At 40.8% G+C, this 26684-nt stretch overlaps 1 protein-coding gene and 1 long non-coding RNA gene across 2 annotated transcripts; one reads left to right on the top strand and one right to left on the bottom strand.

Moving 5' to 3' along the window:
* Positions 1-882: 882 nt before the first annotated feature.
* On the top strand, positions 883-9391 carry LOC306924081 (uncharacterized protein; the record flags this gene model as incomplete). The annotated part of the gene is made up of 15 exons (XM_079502422.1): positions 883-929; positions 1176-1309; positions 1595-1721; positions 2380-2543; positions 2979-3080; positions 3460-3630; positions 3772-3819; positions 4035-4124; positions 4282-4371; positions 4535-4624; positions 4782-4871; positions 4968-5030; positions 6889-7044; positions 7723-7845; positions 9336-9391. The coding sequence occupies exons 8-15, from the start codon at positions 4079-4081 to the stop codon at positions 9389-9391; spliced, it is 714 nt and encodes a 237-aa protein (XP_079358548.1). The 5' UTR covers positions 883-929; positions 1176-1309; positions 1595-1721; positions 2380-2543; positions 2979-3080; positions 3460-3630; positions 3772-3819; positions 4035-4078.
* Positions 9392-9696: 305 nt separating this feature from the next.
* On the bottom strand, positions 9697-10979 carry LOC306922944. Its single transcript, XR_013789984.1, has 4 exons — positions 10902-10979; positions 10716-10805; positions 10548-10632; positions 9697-9887 (listed from the first exon to the last, which is right to left on the bottom strand). It is a non-coding gene; the product is annotated as an uncharacterized lncRNA (long non-coding RNA).
* Between the last annotated feature and the right edge of the window lie 15705 nt (positions 10980-26684).

Here is a 26684-nt window from a genome sequence, read left to right as displayed (position 1 = left end):
CGGAGGAGTAGTATACGGAGGAGGAGGAGGAGGAGGAGACGGAGACGGAGTAGTAGTAGTAAGTTGTACCTTAGATTTAGACATTTAGACTTTAGTAGTAGTAGTAGTAAGTAGGAGTAGTAGTAGTAGACGGAGTAGTAGAAGGAGTAGGCAAGTAGGTGTCAGGAGTAGGTGTAGTAGGAGTAGGTTTAGTAGGAGTAGGCAAGTAGGTGTAGTAGCAGGAGTAGGCAAATAGGTGTAGTAGGAGTAGGTGTAGTAGAAGGAGGTGTAGTAGAAGGAGTAGGCAAGTAGGTGTAGTAGAAGGAGTAGGCAAGTAGGTGTAGTAGAAGGAGTAGGCAAGTAGGTGTAGTAGAAGGAGTAGGCAGGTAGAAGGAGTAGGCAATTAAGTGATCGGTGAGTACTTATTTAAATGATATAAATGTTTAAAGAAGTTATATAACAGCATTTAAAATGTGTTTTAGTTACACCTTTACATGCAGGGACAGGGTACCGTTTGTACTGGACTGAATGATTTATGGTGACGAGGTAACTTGGGAGTGGGACGTGGGACAACTTCAAGCCCTATGTAGCAGAGTTAGCTAACTGTTATGCTAGCACAGGGTTAGCCAGCACAGGGTAACATGTATCTTTATTGTCCAGTAGTGATGTATTTAGTTTACCGTATGTGTACATCAGTTTATTAATCTGCATTTAGGAGTTTAATTAGCCCTGAAACATGACTGCCATGATAATCAGCAGTCATGTTTCAGGGCTAGAGTTTAATATGATAAATGTGTTGCATGTTGGAGAATAGCTTGCAACGCCAATGGAACATTTGTGTAATTATGTGTTTTAAAACATGGCCATAATAAATAGCTCAAGTGGACTTAAATGAATACTACATGTTTCTTTTCTTTTTTTATCATTCAGGTTGAAGATGGCAGAGCCAGGTAAGCCAGGGTTTGTTGCTCCAACACAAAGAATCATCTGCACAGAATTTCTTGACAAAGTAGCTGTATGATAGAGCTATGAGAGAACCCCACTATTAATAACAGGGGTTATTGTGCAGTGCTGCCTATGTGTTGGTATCAACAATCATTTTTGTTTAAGCCTGGCTGAGCTTGATGCCACCATTTCAGCATGACACATGGAGCTGTATGTACATTTGTAACACTCCTTGCTCCTTTATGACCCAGGCAAGAGAACGGTCATATGCAATGAGACCAAAGAGGTACTCCAGTCCTTCTATGAGGATGGAATGACCAGTGCTACATCTCCACTAGTAATTGATGCTTCCTCCAAGACCGGCTTACCTACAGATGTTGTAACGGTTAGTTTTTTCTGGCTGTTAAGGGGGACAGAGTGGCATTCTGACTACGTGGCTGCCGTGTGCGGTTAGGGTTAGTAATGTGGCGAGTTGTAATGGTGATGCGTTAGAATAACGGGCTTCACAATGCCTGTGTGTAACCGTTCTTAAGTTAACAATTAGAAAATTGTGATAGGTTGGGGTTAATTGCAACTGAAACTCTAATGAAGGAATAGGGAATTGGTATTGTTAAAGTTATTATGCCTGTTCTTATCTTTGTTTACATGTCACTAATTTTGTCTCTTTCAGAATTGGATTTCAAACCACCGGCGTGGCGGTCAACCAACCCAGTCTACCACCAAAAAAGAGCCAACTGGTCCAAGAGATTGGACTGGCTACAACCTCTACTGCCAGGATCAGTTGACACGTGAGCATGGTAAGTAATATTGTCAATGGAAAGCTTTTAGACTAAATGTTTTAGCCTGAGAAGAGGAGAGTGGATGATTATTTACATGCATGTGCTCCTGTACCTCGGCTTGTACTAGTCTAGATTGGCATTTTAGATACTCGAGTGTCAAGTATAGGTGCACATGCGGCAAAAATGTCAGATCTACAAGCTCGCAACACTGTCTGGTTGCAAAGCATTGTGAGCTTGTAGGTTGACTTTGTTAGGTGAGATTTTGCATGTAGAGAATGATGTGTACAACATAACATTATTTCTTAAACATTAGGCCAAGTAAAATGCATATTATAATATGAATTCATACATTCATATGAATTTTCCTGTATAAATGTGTTTTCATAAAACTTCTTGATTGTATAGTTTTAGTAAGTGTAGCTTTAAGAACCAACAGTTCCCGAGCCTATTTAGTTTGAGGCAACTTCATGTACACTTACACCCCCAGTACATGACGCTAATATGTTGCCACCAATCCTATGGTGCTTGAGTACGAAGCCAGAGGCATTGGTTTCCATTTTTGGTATGACCTAGCTAGGGAATGAGCCCCGACCTCCCAATATCAGGGCGGAGACTCTAACCACAGCTGGTTAAATTTGAGTGCAACGTTATGCAATGCCCTATGTATTGTTTCCAGGCCAAATGACCGACATGAGTGGCTGGTCACGACTCGGTGAAGAGGAGAGGGAGCAGTACAACAGCAGGGCAGCAGCCATGAAGGAGTCCGGGAGAACTCAAATTCTCACTCCTGAGATGAGGAAGCGGAGGATTGCCATGCACATCCAACGAATAAAGAAGGAGGTTTGTCAGTGCTACTGTATTTCTTCCCAGTGCCCAACTGCCCATGCAGTTGCATTAAGGCAGGTTCTGCTTTAGGGACTACAGTTGAGTGTTAATGAGTGGTCAAATGGGCTGTGAGATTATGGTACTCAAAATTCAATTGTTGAGAATTCCAATTTCTTAAATATTTTGATTTTGTTCAATATTTTGCAAAGGTTGCCAGTTTGGAGGAGCTGAATGTGGAAGTGGCAACATTGTGGTCTGACTGCCTGAGCCCAGAAATTCGGTGCGACTGCTTGTCCACAAAAAGGGCAAGGGCCTTTTTAGATGATAGCACTGCAAACCGGTTTGCACATCTTTTGGGTGGTAATATCATCTTGAAAATGTATGTTTACATGTCATTTTGTTATGTTGAAACAGGTTTTTGAATTAACTTGTTGTGTCAATTATTTTTAGGCATTTCACCAGCAGCCAGCAGCACTGCATCTACGACCAACAGTCGTGAGGTGTATCAAGACACAATTAAAAAGGTTCAAGCTGTCTTCAACCAAAAATACAGTAAGCTTTTTTTTCCTGCAGTAGATAAAATTCTAATTTCCGAGGTCACACATTTAGTTTTAGAATACACTTCAATATGTATTGCAAAGAGCATAAAATGACTTTCTGTTTACATCACCTCCATATTGGACATGGCAGAAATTAAACACTGCAGATTGTTATGATCCAGGTGCTCAGTCTATAGCAACAGTCTAGGTTAGTCTGTTCTTAGCAACTCAAGAACTTCACTTGAAGTGGATAGCACACCAGAACTTATGCAATAATTAAATTAACAGCCACATCCCATTATGATGTTCAGGGGTTAAAATGTGATTTCTGTTACCTTCTCACCCACTCTTTCTCTGTATCTTTCTGTGTCCTGTTATCTTTACTTAAAAAGAGGAGGCTGGCGGTTCAGGGAAATTCCCATACAAGGCTTTAAAACTAAAGAAGCTGCAGGTCGATGCCGCAGGTCTGCCCGAAGGGGAAACTCTAAAAAAGCCGGCTGACTATGGCAAGGATCAACTCGACAGGATCCTGAAGAGTGCAGACCAGCTGTCATTTAAAATAAGTATGTAGTTTTGATTTGTTGTTGTGATGTAAATACATTACATTATGTATTTGAGTACAGTTTTGTTGTGGCTTTTGCATAAGCTAAATACTAATGGGTAATTAATATAATCTTTCTTAAATATTGTTTCTCTTTAACCAGGCACACCGGTAGATCCAGAAGGCCAGTCAGTCCAGTCCCTTCCAGAAGGTATGGCTCAAATAACAATATGACAACAAACAATTATGGTGTAACTAAACAAAATAATTATGCTCCCTGATCCACTCCTACTCCACTATTATGCAAGAGATATTCAAAGCTATTATTGAGAAATAAAGCCTGACAGGGTGATTAGACCCCCAACGCACAAACATTCATGACAACAATGTATAGCTGTAAATTACATTGTGTGTTTGTTTCCATAGCTGCTATTGATACTGATACTGCACAAAATGTGCAGCCAAAAAGTATGGGGGTTAATGCAGGGGAAGACGCAAACCCGTCTATAGCCCAAGGTAAGACCTTGATAATACTCAAAATGCATAACATTTTCAATCAAGTGTTTTTGTTCATCTATTGTGTTCTATGTTTTGGGTGATTAGACCCCCGACGCACAAACATTCATGACAACAATGTATAGCTGTAAATTACATTGTGTGTTTGTTTCCATAGCTGCTATGGATACCGCAGAGCCTAAAAAGAAGAGAAGAAAAACTAAGAAAGGGACACAGGAAGTGGACACAAACCTGTCTATACCCCAAGGTAAGACCTTAATAATACCGGTAGTCAAAATGCATAACATTTTCAATCAAGTGTTTTTGTTCATCTATTGTGTTCTATGTTTTGGGTGATTAGACCCCCGACGCACAAACATTCATGACAACAATGTATAGCTGTAAATTACATTGTGTGTTTGTTTCCATAGCTGCTATTGATACTGATACTGCACAAAATGTGCAGCCAAAAAGTATGGGGGTTAATGCAGTGGAAGACGCAAACCCGTCTATAGCCCAAGGTAAGACCTTGATAATACTCAAAATGCATAACATTTTCAATCAAGTGTTTTTGGTCATCTATTGTGTTCTATGTTTTGGGTGATTAGACCCCCGACGCACAAACATTCATGACAACAATGTATAGCTGTAAATTACATTGTGTGTTTGTTTCCATAGCTGCTATGGATACCGCAGAGCCTAAAAAGAAGAGAAGAAAAACTAAGAAAGGGACACAGGAAGTGGACACAAACCTGTCTATACCCCAAGGTAAGACCTTAATAATACCGGTAGTCAAAATGCATAACATTTTCAATCAAGTGTTTTTGATCTGTTTTCTTACTTTTCTATGTTTTGTCTTTGTAGATGGGAACGCAGACAATGGGACACAAACGGCAACAGACATGCTTTTGTCCATTTGTGGCATTGGTAAGTCAAATAAGATGAACAAGCAAAGTGGTAACAGTGGTAACCAAACAGTTGAATGAAAACAACAGCCCTGATCCCTCGGAAGCATTATATTGGCATGAGAAAACATACGTTTACATTGCCAAAGCAAGTGTTGAAAATGGGGAAGTATATACAGCTTTGTGTTAAAGCTATGTCTCATTGCATCGTTGTATAGATTTTGAAACTAGTAGCAGCATTTTTTTTATTTTTTTGCAGTCACTTTGGGACAAATAGCAGCATTTTTCTTCTCACGACTATTTAAATATTATACCAAAAACAGGCGACCAGGGGTGGAGAGGGTTGGCAGCCCAAACCACTTCTCCCATGAGGAGTAACCCTCGGTGCAGCTCGAGAAACTGTAGTTTGAGTTGTAATGAAGCTGAGATGTGTGCTGTTAAGCAGCAACAACGACGCACAGAAGGTCCGCAACTTCTGGTTAGACTAAGGAGGAGCCAGGCCCGGAGGAAACCCACAGAACCAGGAGCATCTTAGTGTCGCCAACATCTCAATAGCCATCTTCCCCATTCTCTTAGTCTCTTAAACTTGCAGGAGACAGTGGGGGCTGTAGCATGCCACTAGGACACAGGCCGGGGTCTGATCAGCCTTGGTCGGATTGGCCTGACCGGAGGAGGGTGTAAGACCCAGAAACACCCAACGATTCCAGGTTTACAACACTGATGTGGCCACGTTCATACTTCAGAAGTTTAGTTAACATGTGCAGTAGGTCTAGTGGTCTACTTGTTACAGATAGTAGTCTTTAGGGAGGTTGTATTCAATTGGCTAACCTTCTTTTGTCGCAACAGTTCACAAATCTTGCTGCTGTATTTGCACATTGCTTTATTTCTCCCAATAGGTATGGGAGTTTTCCTTTCCCCAGTTTTGCTCTGATTCTTATCAGTTCGTTCATGTATCTGATTGTTCGGGGAAAGAAGCTTTTTTGCAGTCTGTTTCCAGTGGCTTTGAGACTGCGAAAACATTTTCCATGCAGCAGCATCTCAAACGGTTGGGATGGATTGGGTCTTTCAGAATTCCACAAGCTTTGCTGACCCAACGATCGCCGTACAGGGCTTCGATCGGGGGAGATCACATCCACTGCATTCGGCTGTTCGCACAACCCTCTGCATTGCCCTCTGCATTGAGGTCGGTGACTGGGTGCAGCTGCCATACCAGGCCGTGAAGCAGCAAGTCGGGATGCTCTCTGTGGTGCCTCTGTAGAAAGCTTTTAGGACTTCGGGGCCCATGCCAGCATTCTTGAGTCTTCTCAGGAAGTAGAGGCGTTGTTGTGCTTTCTTCACCACCCGCTCCGTCTGTACTGCCCAGGTGAGGTCTTCAGTGATGTGTACTCCCAATAATTTGAACTCTAACCCTTTCCACTGCAGCACCCCTGATCTGGATGGGAGAGTGGTCTCTGGGAGGTCTCCTGTAGTCTAAGATCAGCTCTTTTGACTTGTCGACATTGAGAGCCAGGTTGTTCACCTGGCACCATTGTGCCAGGGTATTGCCCTAATTCTGCCCTGCAAGCGTTTTTTGTTGGGTGCAGAGGGTAGAAGTGCAGATAAGTTGACTGAGTCTAATATCGTCAACCAGATTTTTATTTGGATGTCTAGCTTAACGTTCCTTTTGATGGCATAGAAAACCCTTACCTTTTTCTCAGCTTTGTTTTCCTCTGCTACTGTCAAAGTCGAATTTTGTTCTCTGCATTTGACCCATCTCTTGGAGCAGTGAGCCGCAGCGAACCCTGACCTCCCAGTTTTAGGGTGGACAGTCTAATCAGTCTTGATGATACCATGGTAATGTATAATGATACCATGGTAATGTGTTTTTCTTTCACAAACAGGTCCGAAAAGTCGAGTGAGGAAAGAGACCTCTGTGGCTGTGTCCACTGCAGTTCCTGCAGTGGATTCCTGCAGTGGCCAGGAAAGTAGTTCCTGCAGTACAATTCCTGCAGTGGAGGCGGAGGTCCACGAAGCGGAGGTGGTTAATTGCCCGGAAGGTGAATTATATCCCAACAATGACCACTCAGTCATACATTATCATGCTTATTACATGACTACTTAATACATAAATTAATAAATTGGCCCAAAATGCAACAAAACAAAGTCTTTCCTTGCTTACGGTAATGAAAGTATTCCATAAGTGTCACACTGGCCAGTCTCTGCCCAGCTGCAGCACTGTCGGAAAACAATGAAGTGAGTTGCCCAATTAGGATCAAGCAAAAACCAAGCTGTGTAATAAATTGCTATAATGTATGCATTTGTGACTTAACTAGAACATCCATAACACCAAAGTGAAATGAATGGAAAGTTTGAGTGTTTAGAATGTAAATTACAAAACTAATATTCATAATATTGTTGTTCTAACCTTAGGTTATATGCAAAATTATTACTTTTCATGAAATTGAAAGCAGAATGTGTGTTCCTATGCGTCTTGTGAGCTTGTAGATCGGCTATGATTGCTACTCACGAGTACTCTTCATATATTATGTTATTATATAATTTATAGCGGCAAAGCTATGAATATGCACCATTAACCATGATGCATCACAGTAGATGTAGGCTGTTTCAACTCAAACTGGTCAAACAAACTGGTTAACAAAAGAAGTCTACAGTAAACGGCTGTACAAAATTTAACTATCGTTTTAATTGTACCGTTTCTTTTTTCTTTTTTCCAGGGAACGAAAACGTGCCATGCCTTGTTTGTGGGTACTGGTACATGGACAAGAAGAAGAACCAGTTCAAGAAATGGCTGAAGTGGGGCCATTGCTCTGTGTGCAACAGATGGTCTCACGAATCTTGTGGGTTTAGATATGGGCCGATGAGGTGTGTTCAATGTAACGTTTAGTCCTAAAATGTTAGTCCTACCCTGCTCTGCATCAGTGTTCTGCACCTTTTCATACTTTTTTTACTTGTAATAGAGTTCTACATTGCACTGTTGTTCCACTGTTTTGTGTTGCTCAATAAAGCTGCAACCACTGTTATTGCTGTTTGAGGTTTAAATTACTGCTACTTGATGTTATGTTTTCTTTGGTATGGGAGAGAGTACACGTGTACTTATACCGAGGACCAAGGTGTATGTCACCTGATTGATTTTCTACAACAGGATAGTAATGTGGCATACTGTACAACAATTATAACTGATGTAAAGCCTAGGCCAAATGTTTTTAATATCAGGCACTTGAATTAATCTTCATGGTGACATCCAGATGTCATCGACGCAGCAGGAAAAAGGTTGAACAGGAGAGCTACAGGTGAGGGTAGGAGTCAGAACCAAACCCAGATATAAGAATGGCGATAAAATCAAATTGTACTTTGGTATGGTGCATTGATACTCTGAATTGGTTCATGTACAATCCATCAATATAAAGTGTCAATACCTTGTGAGTCGACATGGCTCAGATTGTAGATCTATTTAAGAAAGTAGTAGCTACAATTCATGCCACGACATGGCACAGTATAGGCTAAATGAGTATAAATGAGCACATTTGAATACAAGAACATGTTCAAGTTTGACAATTTATATTCTTTATGTATATTTGCAGTCTGAGCAGTGAATAAATCAATATAAATGGTACAGCTGCTGTCAACAGTGAATGTATCAATTACCAGTAAGACGCCCTGAGGGTGAGAAGCTGCGAGCACTGGTGCTTTGGCATGGGGGTTCAGATCAATATATGGAGCGTGTCTTAGACGGGTGGGGATGGATCAACATATGGAATTTCAGAAAAGGTCGGCTCCATATATGGAGATAAGGGTTTGTGGTCAGATGTAGAGTTGCTGGCCGGCTCCATATATACAGGTCTAGGTGATGATCCAGTCTTCTCCATGTATGGTTATCCAGGTTTAGATGAGGTCAGTGTCTTTGACCAAAAATGCACAAGATCTAAGGGTCTCCACGGTGTCATGTGTTGACACGAGGCGTGACCATAATGAAAATAAGCATAATTACACATCTTTACGGTTAAACTATAACAATACAATGCTAGATTTGGTCATGCAAAGCATAATGCAATAAAACACAAGCCATGCTGGATTCTTTGAAGTCATTTTATAGAAGATAAAGCATGACATCTTTGGAAAATTAACATTTAAACATTTTAACAGCAAACATTTGTGTTGGACCTGGATAAAATGGATGAGAATGACTGGAAATACTACAGAGAAGGTAACGTGAATCTCAAGAGCTCTGAAAACACTCCCCAGACTTCAGAGCAGACATACACATTGTTGACTTCAGTAAAAACGTCAACAATGTGTATGTGTAATGTGTCAAAAATTGTCACTCTAGACCTATTCTCGGGGAACAAGCAGAGAATGTACTCTGCCATCAAACACTTGACATAAGAACCACAAAACTGTAAAATATTCAAGGGTGGTGGACATAAGGGCAGCAAGGACTTCCAGGACTTTAACTCGCTTCTGCAGGACCTCAGACCATACTTCCTGCCCGGAACACGCCCTCAATGACTGTGAAACTAACGGGTACGTGTGTGTGTGTGTGTGTGTGTGTGTGTGTGTGTGAGCTCTACTGGCAAGCCAGAATTCTAGTGTGCAGAAACTCAACCATTTTCTTGTACTCTTGTAGTGGAATTCCATAGATAACACTCTGTAGGAAGTCCCACACAAGTTGACACGTTTTGGGGTACTCGATGTCAAAGATGTAGTAGGCCTTGAAGCAGACGTCGATGGCCTGAAGAAGTTTCTCCTGTTCCAAAGCCTGTCCATCTATAATCGCAAAGACCTGAGATGGTTGCTGAGAGTTGTTGCCCAATGTCAGGACCTAGGGTTCAGTTTGAGAGTTCTTGGCTGCTTGGAGATACTCCATCATGTTGGTTCCAGGCTGAAAAACACACAGAAAAGTGAGGGTGAGTGAGTAAGGACCAAATGTCTACAAAGTATAGAAGTAGATAAAAGTGTATAATTAAAAGAAAAATAATAATAAAAGGTGTCAATTTGTTTTCATTTTACATTCTAAGAGTTAACTTATTGTTAAACATATTCATTTTGCGTCTTATCACTCCTATGGTACAAACATCAACACAGCATGGTATTATGGACAAAATGGTATCCAACGATAAAATGTTCTTTAGTTTTGTCAGGAAGACATAGACCAATACGAGGTGGAATGGCATATCCTTTATTTTGTCATTCAATAGCCAACAAGAATGTAACCTATGCCGCTATGTGCAGTCAATAGCGGCTCTGCAGCTGGTTAGTTTATAGTTTAGTTATTCCCACCATTAGGCCAGAAGCTGGCCTAACCATGACAGTGTACAAATGGAAAATAATTGATCAGTTGGGGTCCATTTGTTTCCATTTGTAACACTGTCACAGTTAGACTTGTAAGGGTCAATTTAGACCCCAGTAAAGTAACCCAGAGAGTCCCTGGCCTGGAATCCACTTTGAGAAACCCTGGTCTAGACGAGGCTATAGGAGGAAGGGGTGTGCCCACTGGTATTTGAAGGTGACACTACCAGAGAAGAGGAAAACCCTGGGGTACCTGAAAGTGTGTGCTGTGCGTACCACACCCACACAGAGAGGCTGTCAACGTGGTTGTGGACTCTTGGCATAAGAGGGACTGTCGACTGACAAAGAACCATTTCAATAATATTTTACCTAATGTTAATCCTTCGACCGGCAACTCTAGCTTCCGCTCCAGTCGTGCCACCTGCAGGATCTTCTCCGCATAAACTGGGAGCCAGGTCTCGTACAATTTGGGTGCAGCGTCCGCATGTAAGACAAGGAAGTCCTGTGCGATCTATAAAATGGAAAACATTTGAAATCAAATTAAATGTGGCACACTACCAAAACATTATAAACAATGAATAATCACATGTACAATATTCCCTCTTACCATGCCGTTAGTTGCTAGGTGGTCTGGTGGTCAGATCTCTGGTGTTGTCCTTGATCCACTTCGCCCTGTAGACCGCCGTGTCCTGCAAGAATTACTTCTCAACCACTCTTTCAGCCCGCTCGTCTGATATGGTACATTTTGTAAAAATAACAAAATGTTATCAGTCACTAAAAGATGGATGTTTTGCGTACTCAGTCATCCCTATCAGCAATATTGTGTGTTAAAATAGTTCTAAAACAACTATATATGCTATTGTGTGGTGTCTGGTCATACAAGCTACTGTAGTTCCAAAATTCCTCACATTCACTACAATCAGGCTCTACTCACATTTTCTGTCTGTGACAGTGTTCCCTAAACGTGCGCATGTTACGTTTTGGGAGAACTTAAGCAAGCAAATGTGCCACATTGTTGGAACTTCCTTCCATTTTTCCGTTTAGTAATGAACTGGTATGACCGCTGTTCGAACAGGACCATCCTCGGGTGCTGGTTGTGGTGCTCGGCCATTCACCCTGAGTGCTGACCTCAGCTTCTTTCTGGTGTTTCGCAGCCTTTCCTCCAGGTACCCACTGGCTGGACGGCCTTTCCGTGCTGGGGTTTACCATATGACCTGCCAAGAAATCAAAATGTTTGATGAATAGAGATTTGGCACATTTAGATTTTTTGACAGCGTGGCCTTGAATTAGAACAGGGTTTTTCTGCACATCTGTCTGTCCCAAGAGAAGGCCAATTATTGTCCCAGCTTCCAAGGGCATGACAGCAGTGGAAGTCACACATCACAGTAGCTTTTCTGGAAGGAGTAAGCTGTATTGTGTCTGTTAAATGATTTAGCATTTTAAGCTCAATGTATGCTTCTCAACGGTCCGTTACTGAGAACTGCAGACCTACAGGCTGACCGCCATCCTAATACAATGAAATTAAATACAATAATGTCTCAAATTAAATAATATAATGGGGTAGACCTGAATGGTGCTACAGTACAGAGTGACAGGGTTAGTTAGAATGGTAATACAGTAAAGGCAGTGAACAGTAAACAAGGGTCCCGAGAGGGGCTAAATGCTTCTCAAACTGTGGGGGGGGTCCCCTCATGATTTTGAAAGGGTCCCCAGATGACAGTGAAGTGATAATTTAAGGACTTAGCATCAAAAGTAATCAACTATATACTAAAAAACAGTGTCCAAATTGATTGATTGAAAATTGTATTAACAGTTTGCAGAATTACAGTACATTTCAAGCACAAACTCAATACAAAGGCTGTTAACTGTGAGTGGACGACCCAATTAAGCATTACACTTGTTTACAACAGGGTCCACCATGTTCAATTCATCATTCCTCTGCATGTTTAACACGACGTCAAGGCATGCTAGAAAGGTTGAGACAATAATAGTGCAAAAACAAAACACTATTTTACCTTGAATGGAGTTCTGCTTTCGTGCCGTTGTTTGGAAATTGTAAGAATTGCGACAGGCACCAAGAAGGTTGTGGCTCTCTCCATGTGCATACTAGGCTACTGGGCACGCAGAAGTACAAACCTGCGCTCTTCATCCTCCTCATCCTCTTAAAGGCACAATGTCCATTTGGTGAATGTCTCTGTAATCTCTACACGTGGATCACCACAGTTTGCCATTTAATTTATAAATACTTATAAAGTAAAGAAACATTCCTTGATCCATTAATTATATTATTTACCCTGCAGCACTATTCATTTGCATATCCACTTCACTCTCAGGATGTTTTAGCCTACTAAAAGTGGTGATACCACAGTATTATTTTAATGCAAGAGATGTAGTTTAAAATATAATATAAATCAATAAACTCCCCTCAAAGAAAACATGACTTTTAGATTGTATTATGCAAATGTTTTTGTTCGTACTGTACCACTTGATGTATGTTTCAAATGTATTGTTGTTGTTGTTACTGTTGTTGTTGATGATAGACAAATATGCATACTAAAACAACATTTGTTTAAGCTGATTTTATGAATATGCCGAAAATTCATGTAAATTGGCCAATGTGGAGAATCACGTCCCCAGGATAACGTGGGCACTTGGACAACTGTGCCCAGCTTACAGTACAGTATTGTATCATACATTACAGTACAGTACAGTAAAGTACAGTAGCATACAGTACAGTACAGTACAGTACAGTACAGTACAGTACAGTACAGTACAGTACAGTACAGTACAGTACAGTACAGTACAGTACAGTACAGTACAGTACAGTAAACGTGCGGCGTCGAGCACATTTTCTGGAATAATCGCTCCAGATATTTTTAAAAAATCTGAAACTTCACTCAATCCATATTGAGAGTAAACTGGATTTAATGGCACCGGGCCTGATTTTTTAGGACACTGATAAAGGTCAAAGGTCAGCAAAAAGACTGCAAAGCTGACCTTTGCCTCAAAATGCCACTTCCTGGTGGTTTTTCAGTGTTCTAGGACCGTGAGAGCTCAATTTTTTTCAGATTCCGGCTCTACGCATCGCCCTGAACACGCCCATATAAGTTTCCTCCCACACGGACATACAGTTCTCTTAATTGATTAGGGTTACGGGCAATCTTTCCCTCTCAATAACTCGACAACGATAAGGACTTGGGGTCTAATTTCGAGATATGTTGTTCAGTTTTTCGAGACGAACAAGTGGATATCTTGTTTGTCCTGGTACGACACTTTTCAAAATTTCAGATCTTCCTTCAGAATGGTGTTAGGTTGTATACCTCTATGTACCCTCGAAAGTGGAGGAAGCCAACTTAGGAGTGTCATACCGGGACAAACAAGATATCCCCTTGTTCGTCTCAAAAAACTGATCAACATATCTCGAAATTGGAATCCAACTCCTTATCGTTTACGAGTTATTAAGCGAGATAGCGAACCTGTAACCCTAATCAATTAAGAGAACCGTATGTCCGTGTGGGAGGAAACTTATATTGGTGTTTTCAGCACAACGAGCTGATCAAGAATCTGGTCTCGGTTTTGCTCTACGACCTACCCTAACCCTAACCCTAACCCTAACCCTAGAGCGTTTTGGCGTCTAGGGTTAGGGTTAGAGAATGGTAAGTCCGTGTGTGAGGAGAGTTATATTGACGCATTCAGGGCGACGCGCTGATCAATAATCTGGTGTTTGATTTGGTTTTCGACCCTTACTTTTCCCTGTAGATACATATTTATGATTATCTCAAAGACGATTTGACAAAACTTTACAATTCTGCGTGTGTGTAGTCTACCCACCGATACGAATCGGTCGGTACCAGGCCCGAACCGGTGGCATGCACGGTTCGCGCGTGATCTTAAAAAAGCTAATATAAAAAAAATATAGAGCAGGCTTCGATTTGAGGCCTTCTGCACCAAGTGAGACTCCATGGGGTCACCGGTTCAAATCCGGGATGGTGCTGTTATTCTGCTGTTGTTATTATCTATGCTGCTGCATTGTCTGAAGGAAGCCAAACCAAAATAAGTTTTACTCATATGTACCTGTACACAAGATGTAACAATAAAGTACAACCTTGAGGCTTGTCAAGAGACAAGACTATTAATCTACCACCAGTCACCAGTATGGCTACATACACACATATTATGAACACATTGAACACTGAATAAAAACGGTACTCCATCCGCAAAGTAGCCGACTTAAGCCAATAAAACAAAGTAAGCAAAGCTCACTTGTGAGCTTGTCGTATCAGAGTAAAAAAGTGGGTGAAATTTGTTTTTGTGCATTAATAATTATTATAATATATTATATAAAATTATTATCTCCATAATATTATGAGCATCTGTAATTAAGTACACACACAATCAAGAAGGCAAAACATACAATTAAATTGAAATGTAAGCATTATCCCGGATTCGAACCAGCTAGCCCATAATGTAATACACTTGTAGTCCTGGAACAATACCACTAGGCCACCACAATAATAGACTGAAATGAAGGGAAGTCATACTCGACCAGTGATTCGCTCAAATATACAAATAAAAACAAGATAGACAATCTGTGCGTATTGTACTAGTTCTTCTTGGGAATGAGACTGAGATGTGTTGTGTGAGCAGAAGTGGAATAAAAAAGACTCAACTTGAGTGGGCTCACTGAAGAATTTGACTCAACATAGGATTTTAATTATGTCAACTTCCATGTAGTTGAGACGTTATCAATGACTTATTTCAAGTTAAGTTAGAATGCAAGTGATTATAAGGCATTCTTACATTGATTACATTCAAAAGCACTTACAGAAAAGGGGTTATAATGTATTATGATTGCGTTATGAGTGCTGATAAGTGTTATATGCATATCACAATATATTTATACTTCCCACCACTGCCCATTTGTAAGGACACATATGTCCGTTTTATTGCTGTGCCAACAGTGTATTAAAAAGGTACTTTAAGCTTCCCTATGCTTTGTAATCCACAATGGACAAACCTACAGAACATCAAGCATGATATTTGAGTATTTTATTGTCAGTCCACACTGAAAATGTGTGGATTCCCAGGAATTCCATGCTATGAGGTCACCCGCTCAATCCCGGGTCTCAGCTGTCACTCAGCCATGACTTTCACTGCCGGTTTAATGTGCCCCATTACATATAGATACACACACATACACACATACAGTACATACACCAACCACAGCAGGGCTAAGCACTGCTGCTAGTAGCACCTAGTGTAGTGTAGGCCAAGAGTTCTGTAGCAAGGGGTCAAATCATGGCTAAGGTGATTTGCTGATTGAAATTTCAATGACTTTATTAAGACCTAATGCTGATATAAAATGTCTTCTAAGTCAGTAGTTCTCACGTCTTCCAAAAATTTTCAAAGTTAGCAGATATACAAGCTTGCAGCACGGCACAAAGTGACATGCTGGGAGCTTGTACTGCTAATTTTGAATAGCCAACGCAAAAATCTAAAATGACACGGATGCTTTCCCAGTTTTAATGGGTTAAAAATGTGATTCGCGAAATACCTAAACAAGTTAATAGTTTTTAGAGATAATGATAACTTTTGTTGATGAGATAACACTTAGAATAATACAAACAGTTCCTGAACCTTGGAAAACGCTTCTTATCACTTTTAGATGATAAGATAAATGATATTCTCCAACCAAGCATGTGACTTCTTATCAGAGTACTGTGGCTTTTGATGCTTATTGTAATTCACTATGATTCACTATATGGATATAGCAGCATCAGCATCAGCTGCCTCCCCCTCCTCATAATCCCCTTCTTCCTCAACATCCCCCTCCTCCTCAGTGTCAGAGTCCGTACTGGTGTCAGAGTCGTAGGCTGTGCTGTGCATAACACTCTCTAACACATCTGTACTTGAGAGGTTTGGGAGAACATCAGCATACTGTGAGAGACAATTTGAAAATTCCCTTCTCTTGGTAAGCAGCGCGGCGGTAACACCTTTGTCTTGTCTACATGACATTGAACGCAGACAGTCTGGCAGGAGGCATTTGTCAATTTCTTCGATTTGCCTCTCGTAGAACTTCTTTGCCGACATGCAGTCCTCTACCAAGTACACCTTCTCTTCAGCTGCTCTTTTTGCCAAGTTCGACAAAGAAAACAGTCTCTGTTTAACAGACAGCGCTACGTCATTTGTGGAGTTGGCCATGGTTGACCAGATAGGGTGGTCAACCTGGAGGATTTCATGGTACTCGAGGGGCTGGTTAGCTGCTGAGGTGTTGAACTCTTGGACCTTCATTTTGATCTTCTGACCAACCATTGTGATTTTTTTAGACAGCCTGATGGCGATCTTCTGTCCATCTGCAATATAAAGGATTCATTAATATTTAAGATTGAACATTTTCTTAAACAACAAACATTGGATTATATTTACTTACCAGCATATTTCCTCACAAGGCTGCATAAAAACTTGCGCTCCAACACAAGTTTATATATGGCCTGCAGTGAGTGCTGTCGTTGTTTCTCCTCAATGACACTACGGATGTTTAGACATGTGGTTGTTGTTAGAGTCCATCTTTCACCAACTCCATGTTTCCTCTCCATTGTGCTTATTTTCTTCTCCAATCTGTAAGTTGTATGTATACACAGTTACCGGTACATGCTTATCTGTGCCCAGGCTGTAATCCCCCAGATAGTTGAGGGAAAAAAATAAGAAATCTTGACTAGTGCACACCCAGTTAAGAGGATGTACAGGCTAGGTGTAATGTATGTTTAACCTGTAGCTTTTACATTAACTTTATTCAATAACGTATACTTTAATATTAGCACAATCACAGTTATACATGTGTGTATGAAAGAAAATCCATGCTTACTTTTCCAAGCGTGTTGTGCGGTCAGGATTACAGCTGGTCACACTGAAAAATAATAAGTAATAAGATTAAATTCCAATTCCAAGGTTACTTTGGAAACTACAGATATGCTTGTGATAGCTTTGACAACACTGTCTAGAACCCTCTTGAAGGAAGGAAGGACTAATTCAATAAATAATAATAATAATGATAATAATGCAAGATTCAATATGACATTTATATTACAATGAGAAACTTCTTTTTTTCTGCACACACACACTCACAGTTCCTGGTGCTCCATTAGTTTTTGGACATAATCTTCTTGCCAGGTCCAATCTATTGACTGCTTGGCCTCCGTCTTGTACTCCTCTGCCCACTGCTGTATGTCAGGCTGAGTGAGGCCTTGAAACAAAAATGTAAGATATGTAAGAAACATGTACAACTAATGTTTAAACATAAGCATATTAACCTACAACTGACATTATGCAAGTCATTTCTTCATTGAAAACTAACTAATTGGAAATTAACCCAAAGTTCAACTGAGGTTTCTTCTGTGAGGGAAACGGCCAAATCAGTAGTTTCTAATCATTAACTAAATGATCTTCCTCTTCAAGGCATCAGAGAACAGGCCCACAGGAAGAAGTATAACCTAACTTCAATAGGACTTTTCACATGGTGAGGGTTTTAGGGGGAAAGACTCTGTATTACAATCTTCACTTGAATGCATCATGGCCAGCCGAGCCCAACAGTCATTTCCATGCATCAGTAAAGAGCCCAGAGCCGCACACCAACCTGCCTCGGAGAGAGCCGACAGCGACTGCGGGGTGTTTGGGGAGGCTGACATTGTACGTACCCGTCTTCGTCATGATTTCAGCCATCTCTCCATTCGCTTCCTCTTGAACAGACTTGGCTTTTGCCGCTTTGAGACACAGGGCTTTTGCTTTAAAATGAAAAACAAAAACCAACTATTGGTTCTCACAACAACTGGACACAGTGGAGGAAGCAAGTAGACTGAACATTATGCAATTTATGCTAAGGAAAATACATGGACCTGTGAATGAAGGTTTAGGACACCAACCACAGAAAAGGGTGTTTGATTGATTGACAACACATCTTATAGGATCATGCAGATGAGACGGAAGAGAGATAAATGACAAGGGATATGAAATAGTGTTGACTTTGTTAATGGTCAAAAGTTTGGTGTTTTCAAAGTTGTCTAGAGGCATCATAAAGGTGTAATACATTACAATCTGAATCTGTTACAAGAGTTGGCTTATCCAGGTTTCTGATTATTCTATGTTGTGTACAGAAATGAGTTGAAATGATGCCAAATTTTAAAATGTACAATACTGCATCTAAAACCAGAGATAAGAGAAAGAGGGTGGAGAGAGACACACATACACAACCCATCATCACCTTGGCTCTTTCTAGTCTTTGCACTAAAGTGCAGCAGGGCATCAGTCAACAAGTCGACTCTGTGTGATGGGGTCATTTCTTTGGTCACTTTGCCAAACCGACGAAGGTATGACCAAAGTCTTTCCAGCTGTTCTCCATCACTGAGCCCAGCAGCATCGGCATTCCTGCAACTCTGGAAAATCTATTAAACATTGAACCAAAACCAGAAGTAAATATTCAAGTTAGTTATTATGGTCTGTGACAAACTGAAATAGAGTTGCAATGTGTGTGTTTTACTGTATATAGATATATAACCTGACAAACAACACCGTGCCCATAAGCGTGGAATGCAGGCACAGCATACGTTGTTTTGGTCAGAAGATCTGGGTAAAACTTCTGTAATAAAACATAAGATAATACTGCATTACGGATAAAGTAAATTACCAATGTTAATGGTAAACCCATATGCAAAATGTACTATAGATGTTTTGACTAATACAGTACACATACATTTGTATGAAGACAATACTAATTATGTTTCTAGGGTATCATGTTTAGATATTACAATGCAAAATACAAGCAAACATGAAAAAATTACCTCCAGGTGAGGCTTTAATTTGCAGGCAATGTCATACATGAAGATGAGTTTGTTGTTTTTTGCCAGATCATCTTTAAGCTCCTTCAGGAGGTAGACAGCATTTGAAAGGCTAAAGAAAATAATAGAAAATGTGAGCTCAGCTGAAACAAGATATTTTAATGCATTTTGATGTGCCAAAGACATTTACTGTACCTCTCGCCTCTCTTTAGACTGAGAAAGCGTCGTGGATGCTCATGTTTGCAGCTTATGCCAAACACCCCCGTTTCATCCAACTTGGCGTTCTTCAGCTTTGATCTGAGGGCACTACCAGCTTGAAAGCTGGCACAACCCTGTAAAAGTCAGAAAGTACAGTTACCCTTTTTTTTTTTTTTTTACATCACAGTAAAGAGGGAGTAAATTCTGAAATATAATTATACTCTACCTCCTCAGGTGGATGCTTCTGTTCGACAAAAACATCAACCTCATCTTGGGGGCAAAAGAAGTGGTTGAAGTGTTTTGGTCCTTCGAAGCTTTTTCCAGAGGACTTTTTTCTGGGAAGACCAAACAGTCCATCTGCAGCCAGAACGAGAATTCCACCTTCCTATAGATAGATAGTTTTTTATTAAAGTGTCCTACATCAAAAGATGCCCAGCCCACACAGGCTTACAAGACAAAAACTCACAAAAATGACATGCACAATGATACAAAAATTACATGCACAATGATACACCATTAACAAAATACATAAACAGTTACTTATGGATACATCGTTCTCCAACGTAACTGCCATGCATTCTCCTAAATTTTCCTAAAACAAAATCTTCCTTGGTGAACATTCAGACATCCAAAACAAATCTGGGTTCTTATCCTGGATCTTTTTCAAATAACTTGTTTCTTAAATCATGGTACAGTGGAAAACTAAATATAATTTATATTCCTATAAACAAGGATTTAATTGCATGACATTATGTATGTGTTTGAGGCAACTTTCAAATTAACCTGGATTATTTTCATACCAAATTCCAAAATTGCTCATATTCTAGTTCTACACAACTCAACGGAACCATATTTACTTCAAATACAGCAACTGATTTTTTTTAGGTTAATGGTAAATGCTGTTTCGGAATACAATATAATTCAGACCCAGCTAATAATTTGTTGTTTTGTTTTATATATGGTATATTATTGATTATGTTGACTTGGAGCCCCTGAAATAACATAGCTACTGCATAACATTTTCATTCATAACTTAACATAAAATGAATAAATCATACTTGTGGACAAAGAGGACAGTGTGTCCCATCAGTTATCTCAGGCCCAAGATGACGCAGAGTAGATAGCTGGTACCTCAGATGCCTGAACTCTTCATAAGACTCTTTGACGAGAAGGCGGTAGAGGTCCTGGCACTGTAATGCAAACGTTCATATTCACAACAGGGCATAAATTATTTAAATGTTTTTTTTTGTTTTGTTTTAGTGTTAATTAGAAGCCACTGGTATACAAGTTTGGATAAAGGCTATTATTAACCAAACCTTGGAAGACACTGAGGAATACTGAATGGCTGAACATATGGCCTTCAGTGATGCCCCACATTCCAGCTGCAATCGGCAGATCAGATCCATCAGCCTCATGGAAACCGCGCTCTGGGGTCGCTTCACAGTTGCTGGCCAAAGGCCATAGCGGAGCAGTGTCGCGACTTCACTTTCACATTTACAGAATGTGATGGAAACATCATGACACCTTCCTATGATTTATGAGAGAATAGGTGTGAGGCGTTTGTTTTTCATACTTGTCTTCCTTCTGCATGGACTATGATGGTCTACAAATGTTAAGTACCTTGATGATCAAATACTTTGAGTAAACGATCAAATGACATTGGACATTGGTGGCCATCCTTCCTTGACCAATGCCATCTGAAGCCCTCAGGAACCTGCTGCTGAAATTCACCTGCCTTAAAGGAGAATTCCACCAAAGAGGTCCAGGTGTTATTTTGTGCAAAACCTCCTTATTGGCCATTTCCCCTACCATAAGCCCTAAATGAATTGAATGGGGCTATGGGGTGTTGTTGATGTGCTAATTCGCTTATTTCCATCGCTCATAATTATTATTTTTTTGTATATCCTCTCTTCATAATGTAAATAATATCCCAAGCTGCACACTTTACTACTTATTTCGATGGAAATAAGCAAATTAGCACAACACCCCATAGCCCCATTCAATTCAATGCAATTAATTGAGGGCTTATGGTAGGGGAAATAGCCAATAAGGAGTTTTTGCACACCAAAAAAACACCTGGACCTCTTTTGTGGGGACATAACTACAAAGAAAGGTAAGAAAGCTTTCTAGCATGGGATTCTCCTTTAACCCTTAGACAGATTACTACTGGAAAACACGTGGAGTTTTGCATTAGTCTTTTCTGCCCTGTACGTGATTTTCCGTAGTTCTCTTTTTTTATTAATACCAATATATTAATTCGGTCCGCACCTCTGTATATAGTATTGAGCATAAATATCAACTACATTTCCCAGAATTCCCGTGTCACGTGACACACGTGTATGCTTTCCTATTGGAAACTGACGCCCAGCCCCCAGTGAACAGGGGGGTTGGTTGACTCCTCCGAGGTGGGCACTGGAGGAAGAGTTTTTCAGCCAGGTTTGCAGTCGCCGCAAAAAAAACAATCTGAAAAATGATCCATCCGTGTCCAGTGGCATTCTCCAGTCCCAGACCGTTGGCCGGGCTGCAACATCCACCCTCGCGGATTACACGTGTGCAATGTTTTTTCTTCTCCCCACCGGAGTTACCACCAAGGCTGATGCCTTCGCTAAAAGGTAATTTTATTGTATTCGAAAATGCCCTAATATGACATGTCTAGTAAGACGATCCCTATATTTGGCCCGAGCCGACCTAGTGCTGATATCAGATAGATGTGGTAGAACCATATATGGATAGATCTAACTGGTTTAGTCATCGTGACATGCATAGTCGGAGAATATATAACAAGGGTCGGTACTATAGGTGATCGACGTAGCTAACAAAAACATCTGATCAAATGAATGTATTGTACTGTGTCTTTGTGGGCCGAATCGTGGCATCGTGGCATACAAATAGATGTTTGTATAATTAGTATCACGATAAAATAATATGGCGACGTTAGAATGACACCACCAATGAGTGATCGCGTGTAATGTAGCTGCCCAGCGTATATCCAGCACCATCACGTCACCACATTCCACTGGCTGTTGGCTAGTAGTAGTTGCTAACAAACACTGCACAAATGGTACTGGCTATTGGCCGGGCCACAAGCCCGGGCAATAGCCAGTACCAATGTTGCTGGATGATTGCGACGCAATGGTGCTGGATATACCCTGGGCAGCTAGCTACATTACCACCGATCACTCATTGGTGTTTCATTCTAACGTTGCCATATTATTTTATCGTGATACTACTTATACAAGCATCTATTTGTATTTGTCATGCCACGACTCGGCCCACAAAGACACTGCACAATAAAATCATTGATCGCCAGCAGCCGGGTAAAACGCCATGTAATAGTAGCGTGCACTGACTACAGCTAAAATGTTTATTTCTTTTTATATATTTAGAACTGGCATCAGATGAGGAGGAGGAGGAGGAGGAGGATGAAGAGTCAAGACTGCGATGGCGTTCTCCGACACTGAACCGGATTCATTCATTCATTCATTTCAGGGGGGGCAGTTTTTGGGTGTTTTTTTTATTTAGCCTACTCACACAACCTGACTCCGCCAGATGGGGCAGCAGAGGGTACACTGGGTTCCCCCCTCCTGCTCCCATCTGGGAACTCTCAGGCAGACTTGATGCCCGGCCACAAAACGGCCTGGCCAATCAGCAGCAGCTAGAAGCGAAGTTGCTCACAAAACGGCCTGGCCAATCAGCAGCAGCTAGTAGAAGCTAGAAGCTGCTGCTAGAAGTTGCTAGAAGCTGCTGCTGATTGGCCAGGCCGTTTTGTGGCCGGGCATCAAGTCTGCCTGAGAGTTCCCAGATGGGAGCAGGAGGGGGGAACACAGTGTACACTCTGCTGCCCCATATGGCGGAGTCAGGTTAACTCACACACACACACCGTCAAGGACTGGGTTTGGGGACATTTGGGAGGAGTAGCTCTGATCCATAGCTCTAAATGCGCATTTAGAGCTATGGATCAGAGCTAGGGGAGGAGTAACTGTTTTGTATGTAGGCCTATTTATTTTCTGTAATATTTATCATTTTATTATGTTAGTAGTCGTAAAAAATAAAAGACGCTTTTACAATGAGTTAGACCTCTCATGACTATTTTGTTCACTATTGTGAGGTTTATTGTATATGACTAAGCAAGTTTCAACTGTGATTTACTCTGTAACGGTAGATGGTAATAACTCAATTTCTTTTTTATAATACAGTATACATTCAAGTCTATATTTTGATACATATCATGGGCACCAAGTCATATCAAAACAATGTCCTTGGATGTGTTTTTTATCAAAACTGTGTTTCTTCATAACAGGTTTTTGAGATACATGCATGAATAGACAAGGTACTGGTAAGACTATGTAAACATGGTATATATCAAAATGTGCGTTAGAATGTCTAATTTTACCCCAAAAAAGAATTGAGTTTATATGATGTTCCAATTTCAGAGCTATGGGGACTTTTAGCTGGATAGGTCAGATTGATCATGACTGACCATGCTATTTATAGATGGCAAAATATCTACAGTGGTACATGTGAGAAACTTTTTATTTTATTTGAATTGAACTAGACAACTCACCCTTTAAAATGAGATATTGCATGGCTATGTATGCCCAGCAGAAAAAAAGTTATTTAGAAAATAAAACTTCAACCGGGCATAACTTTTTTTGGTTGTCCTAGAAACAGAAACAGTGTAAATGCAGGCTCTTTTAAATGGCTTCCAACACAAGAACTAAACATTTTATCAACTCAGTTCATTTTTTTCCTGGAAGCAGACAAGTCAAGCTTTCTCTGAAGGTCTTTCGTTGTCACACATTCACAACAGAGAATTTTCAATAAATCATTCAAAAACGCCATTCTGGCCATAGAGAAGTCTACCTACTATATAGAAATCCTTGAAACGCTCAAAGAGTTAAAGGACCACCACTTTTCAACCTATCTTCATAGTCCCCACTAATAATGATAAAATGGCAACATTTATTTCTACTCAGTCTGTGTCTCATAGGAGGGCTGTGGGCAGTTCAGAAACCCGTCCACCAGTGACACCATCGATGGGGAATCCAAGCCAATAGAAACTGCAGGCTTTATAGTCCTGAAAAGTTGCAATGGGAAAATGGAAGCCATCGTTCTCAAGATAATACAAATCTAAACATTCATCTTGTTTAAAAAAAATCTGTCTAACGATGATGTCACTGGTGGACAGGTTTCTGAACTATGCCCACAGCCCTCCTATGAGACACAGACTGAGTAGAAATAAATTGTGCCATTTTATCATGATTATTAGAGGACCTATTATATGAAGATAGGTTGAAAAGTGATGAAGTGGACCTTTAAGGATAAACAAACAAACTTTTTAAAGCACATTAAATTACAGTGTGTGAGAAGTGTAAGATGATAAATTACTTATGATACATACTGTTACTGTAGAAGTCATACATTTATAGCCACATACAGATTTCTTTGATCATACTTCCAATTCAGAGGTTATGGCAATTCAATAACTCTGAATGTATTACTGTTAAGGATGACATAACGTCGAAACCCCCATGAAGACGCGCGGACACGTCCGTCGAGGGGGAGGTACTGTTAAGGCTGACGTAACGTCGAACTAACCGTTACGTCATTCTTCCTTCTTTATAAGGCTATACCCAGCCAGAATCACCTTGTCGGAATATAACTCAATTCTAAATCTACCTTCTTAACTTCACGACTTGGTTCAAATCCTTAACTAGTCAAAACAGACCAGACTTTGTCAGACTCCCACCTTCGATCTTAAGAGGCACCCAAACCAAAACCCTAACAATTACAGTCTTAATACAAATAATTGGTGTACAGAATGAGCAGAATTTGTCTAATTTGTGCACCCACTTCTTTACACCTGTGATGTGACAATGTTGGGTGATTCTTGGTGATACAAACCTCCCATTTTTCAAGCGTATGCACCACAGTAGTGCTCTGATGAACCCTCTGGACACAGGCGGAACAGAAGTATACATCGACACCACAGTCACTGCACTTCCATAGCTCAATGTCAGTGAGGGAAACACTGCACCCTATGCAGGCTCTCTCATCAGGAGGGCAAAGAAGTTCAGCACTCACACTGAGGAGTGTTTGCCTGATTGATTGCCATGCCTCCACAGTGGTGCGCTTCTCTTGACTGGTGCTGGCTGGTTCGTCTTCTGGGAAGTCGTCTGATGGGTGGAAGTCGCTTGATGGGGACAAGGCGCAGGAGCCTAAAACTGGTGGCTGCTTCTGGGACAAGGGGGTCTCTCGTTTCACAAACGAGCGCTGTGTTTTAGTCCTTCCTCTAAGAGGGGTGTATCTCACTTGGACAAAAGCTTTCACCTTTTTTGTTCGGACCATATTGAACAAGCTAATGCATTAGGGGACAAAATCAGGAATGTAAGTGAGGCAAATATGTAGGCCTATATAATTAAAAAATACTGAATACTGAAACAGTTTCAGGGTACCGACTAATGTGTTTACCATACAATTGCCACTTTGGAAACATGAGAAAAACCTTACTTTTTGCATCATTATGTGCAAGTGTTGAAATTATTGTGACAACAGTTGGCAATGCCAACTATGCTATAGGCCAGGGTAGCCCCTTCGGGACCCTATATCAGTTGTTCCCAAAGTGGTCCTTGAGGGAGTTCCACGGGGTACCCAGCTATGATACTTCATTGGAATCAAATGGACCACGGACCCTAACGGGAGTTAAATTAACATTGATTTTACAATATAAATTGGGGGTCCCAGAAATAGAAATGCCATTCAATGGGGGGGGGGGGGGGTCTGTAGACTAATGCATGTCAAACTGGGGGTCGTCGGAATTAAACGGGTTGCGAATTTCTGCTAGAGCCGTAAAATCTGCTCTTATGGGGGTCCTTGGCATATATGGTTTACCTTTTCTGCGACGTCCCAAATACAGAAAAGGTAAACTAGACTAGGGTCCCGACAGGGGATAAGGCCTGCAGATTAATAAACTGATGTACACATACGGTAAACTAAATACATCACTACTGGACAATAAAGATACATGTTACCCTGTGCTGGCTAACCCTGTGCTAGCATAACAGTTAGCTAACTCTGCTACATAGGGCTTGAAGTTGTCCCACGTCCCACTCCCAAGTTACCTCGTCACCATAAATCATTCAGTCCAGTACAAACGGTACCCTGTCCCTGCATGTAAAGGTGTAACTAAAACACATTTTAAATGCTGTTATATAACTTCTTTAAACATTTATATCATTTAAATAAGTACTCACCGATCACTTGCCTACTCCTTCTACCTGCCTACTCCTTCTACTACACCTACTTGCCTACTCCTTCTACTACACCTACTTGCCTACTCCTTCTACTACACCTACTTGCCT

This window comes from Electrona antarctica (genome assembly GCF_951216825.1).
Source record: "Electrona antarctica genome assembly, chromosome: 5".
Lineage (NCBI taxonomy): Eukaryota > Metazoa > Chordata > Actinopteri > Myctophiformes > Myctophidae > Electrona > Electrona antarctica.
The sequence above is the reverse complement of the archived record's forward strand: the minus strand, read 5'-3'. Positions and strand labels throughout refer to the sequence as shown.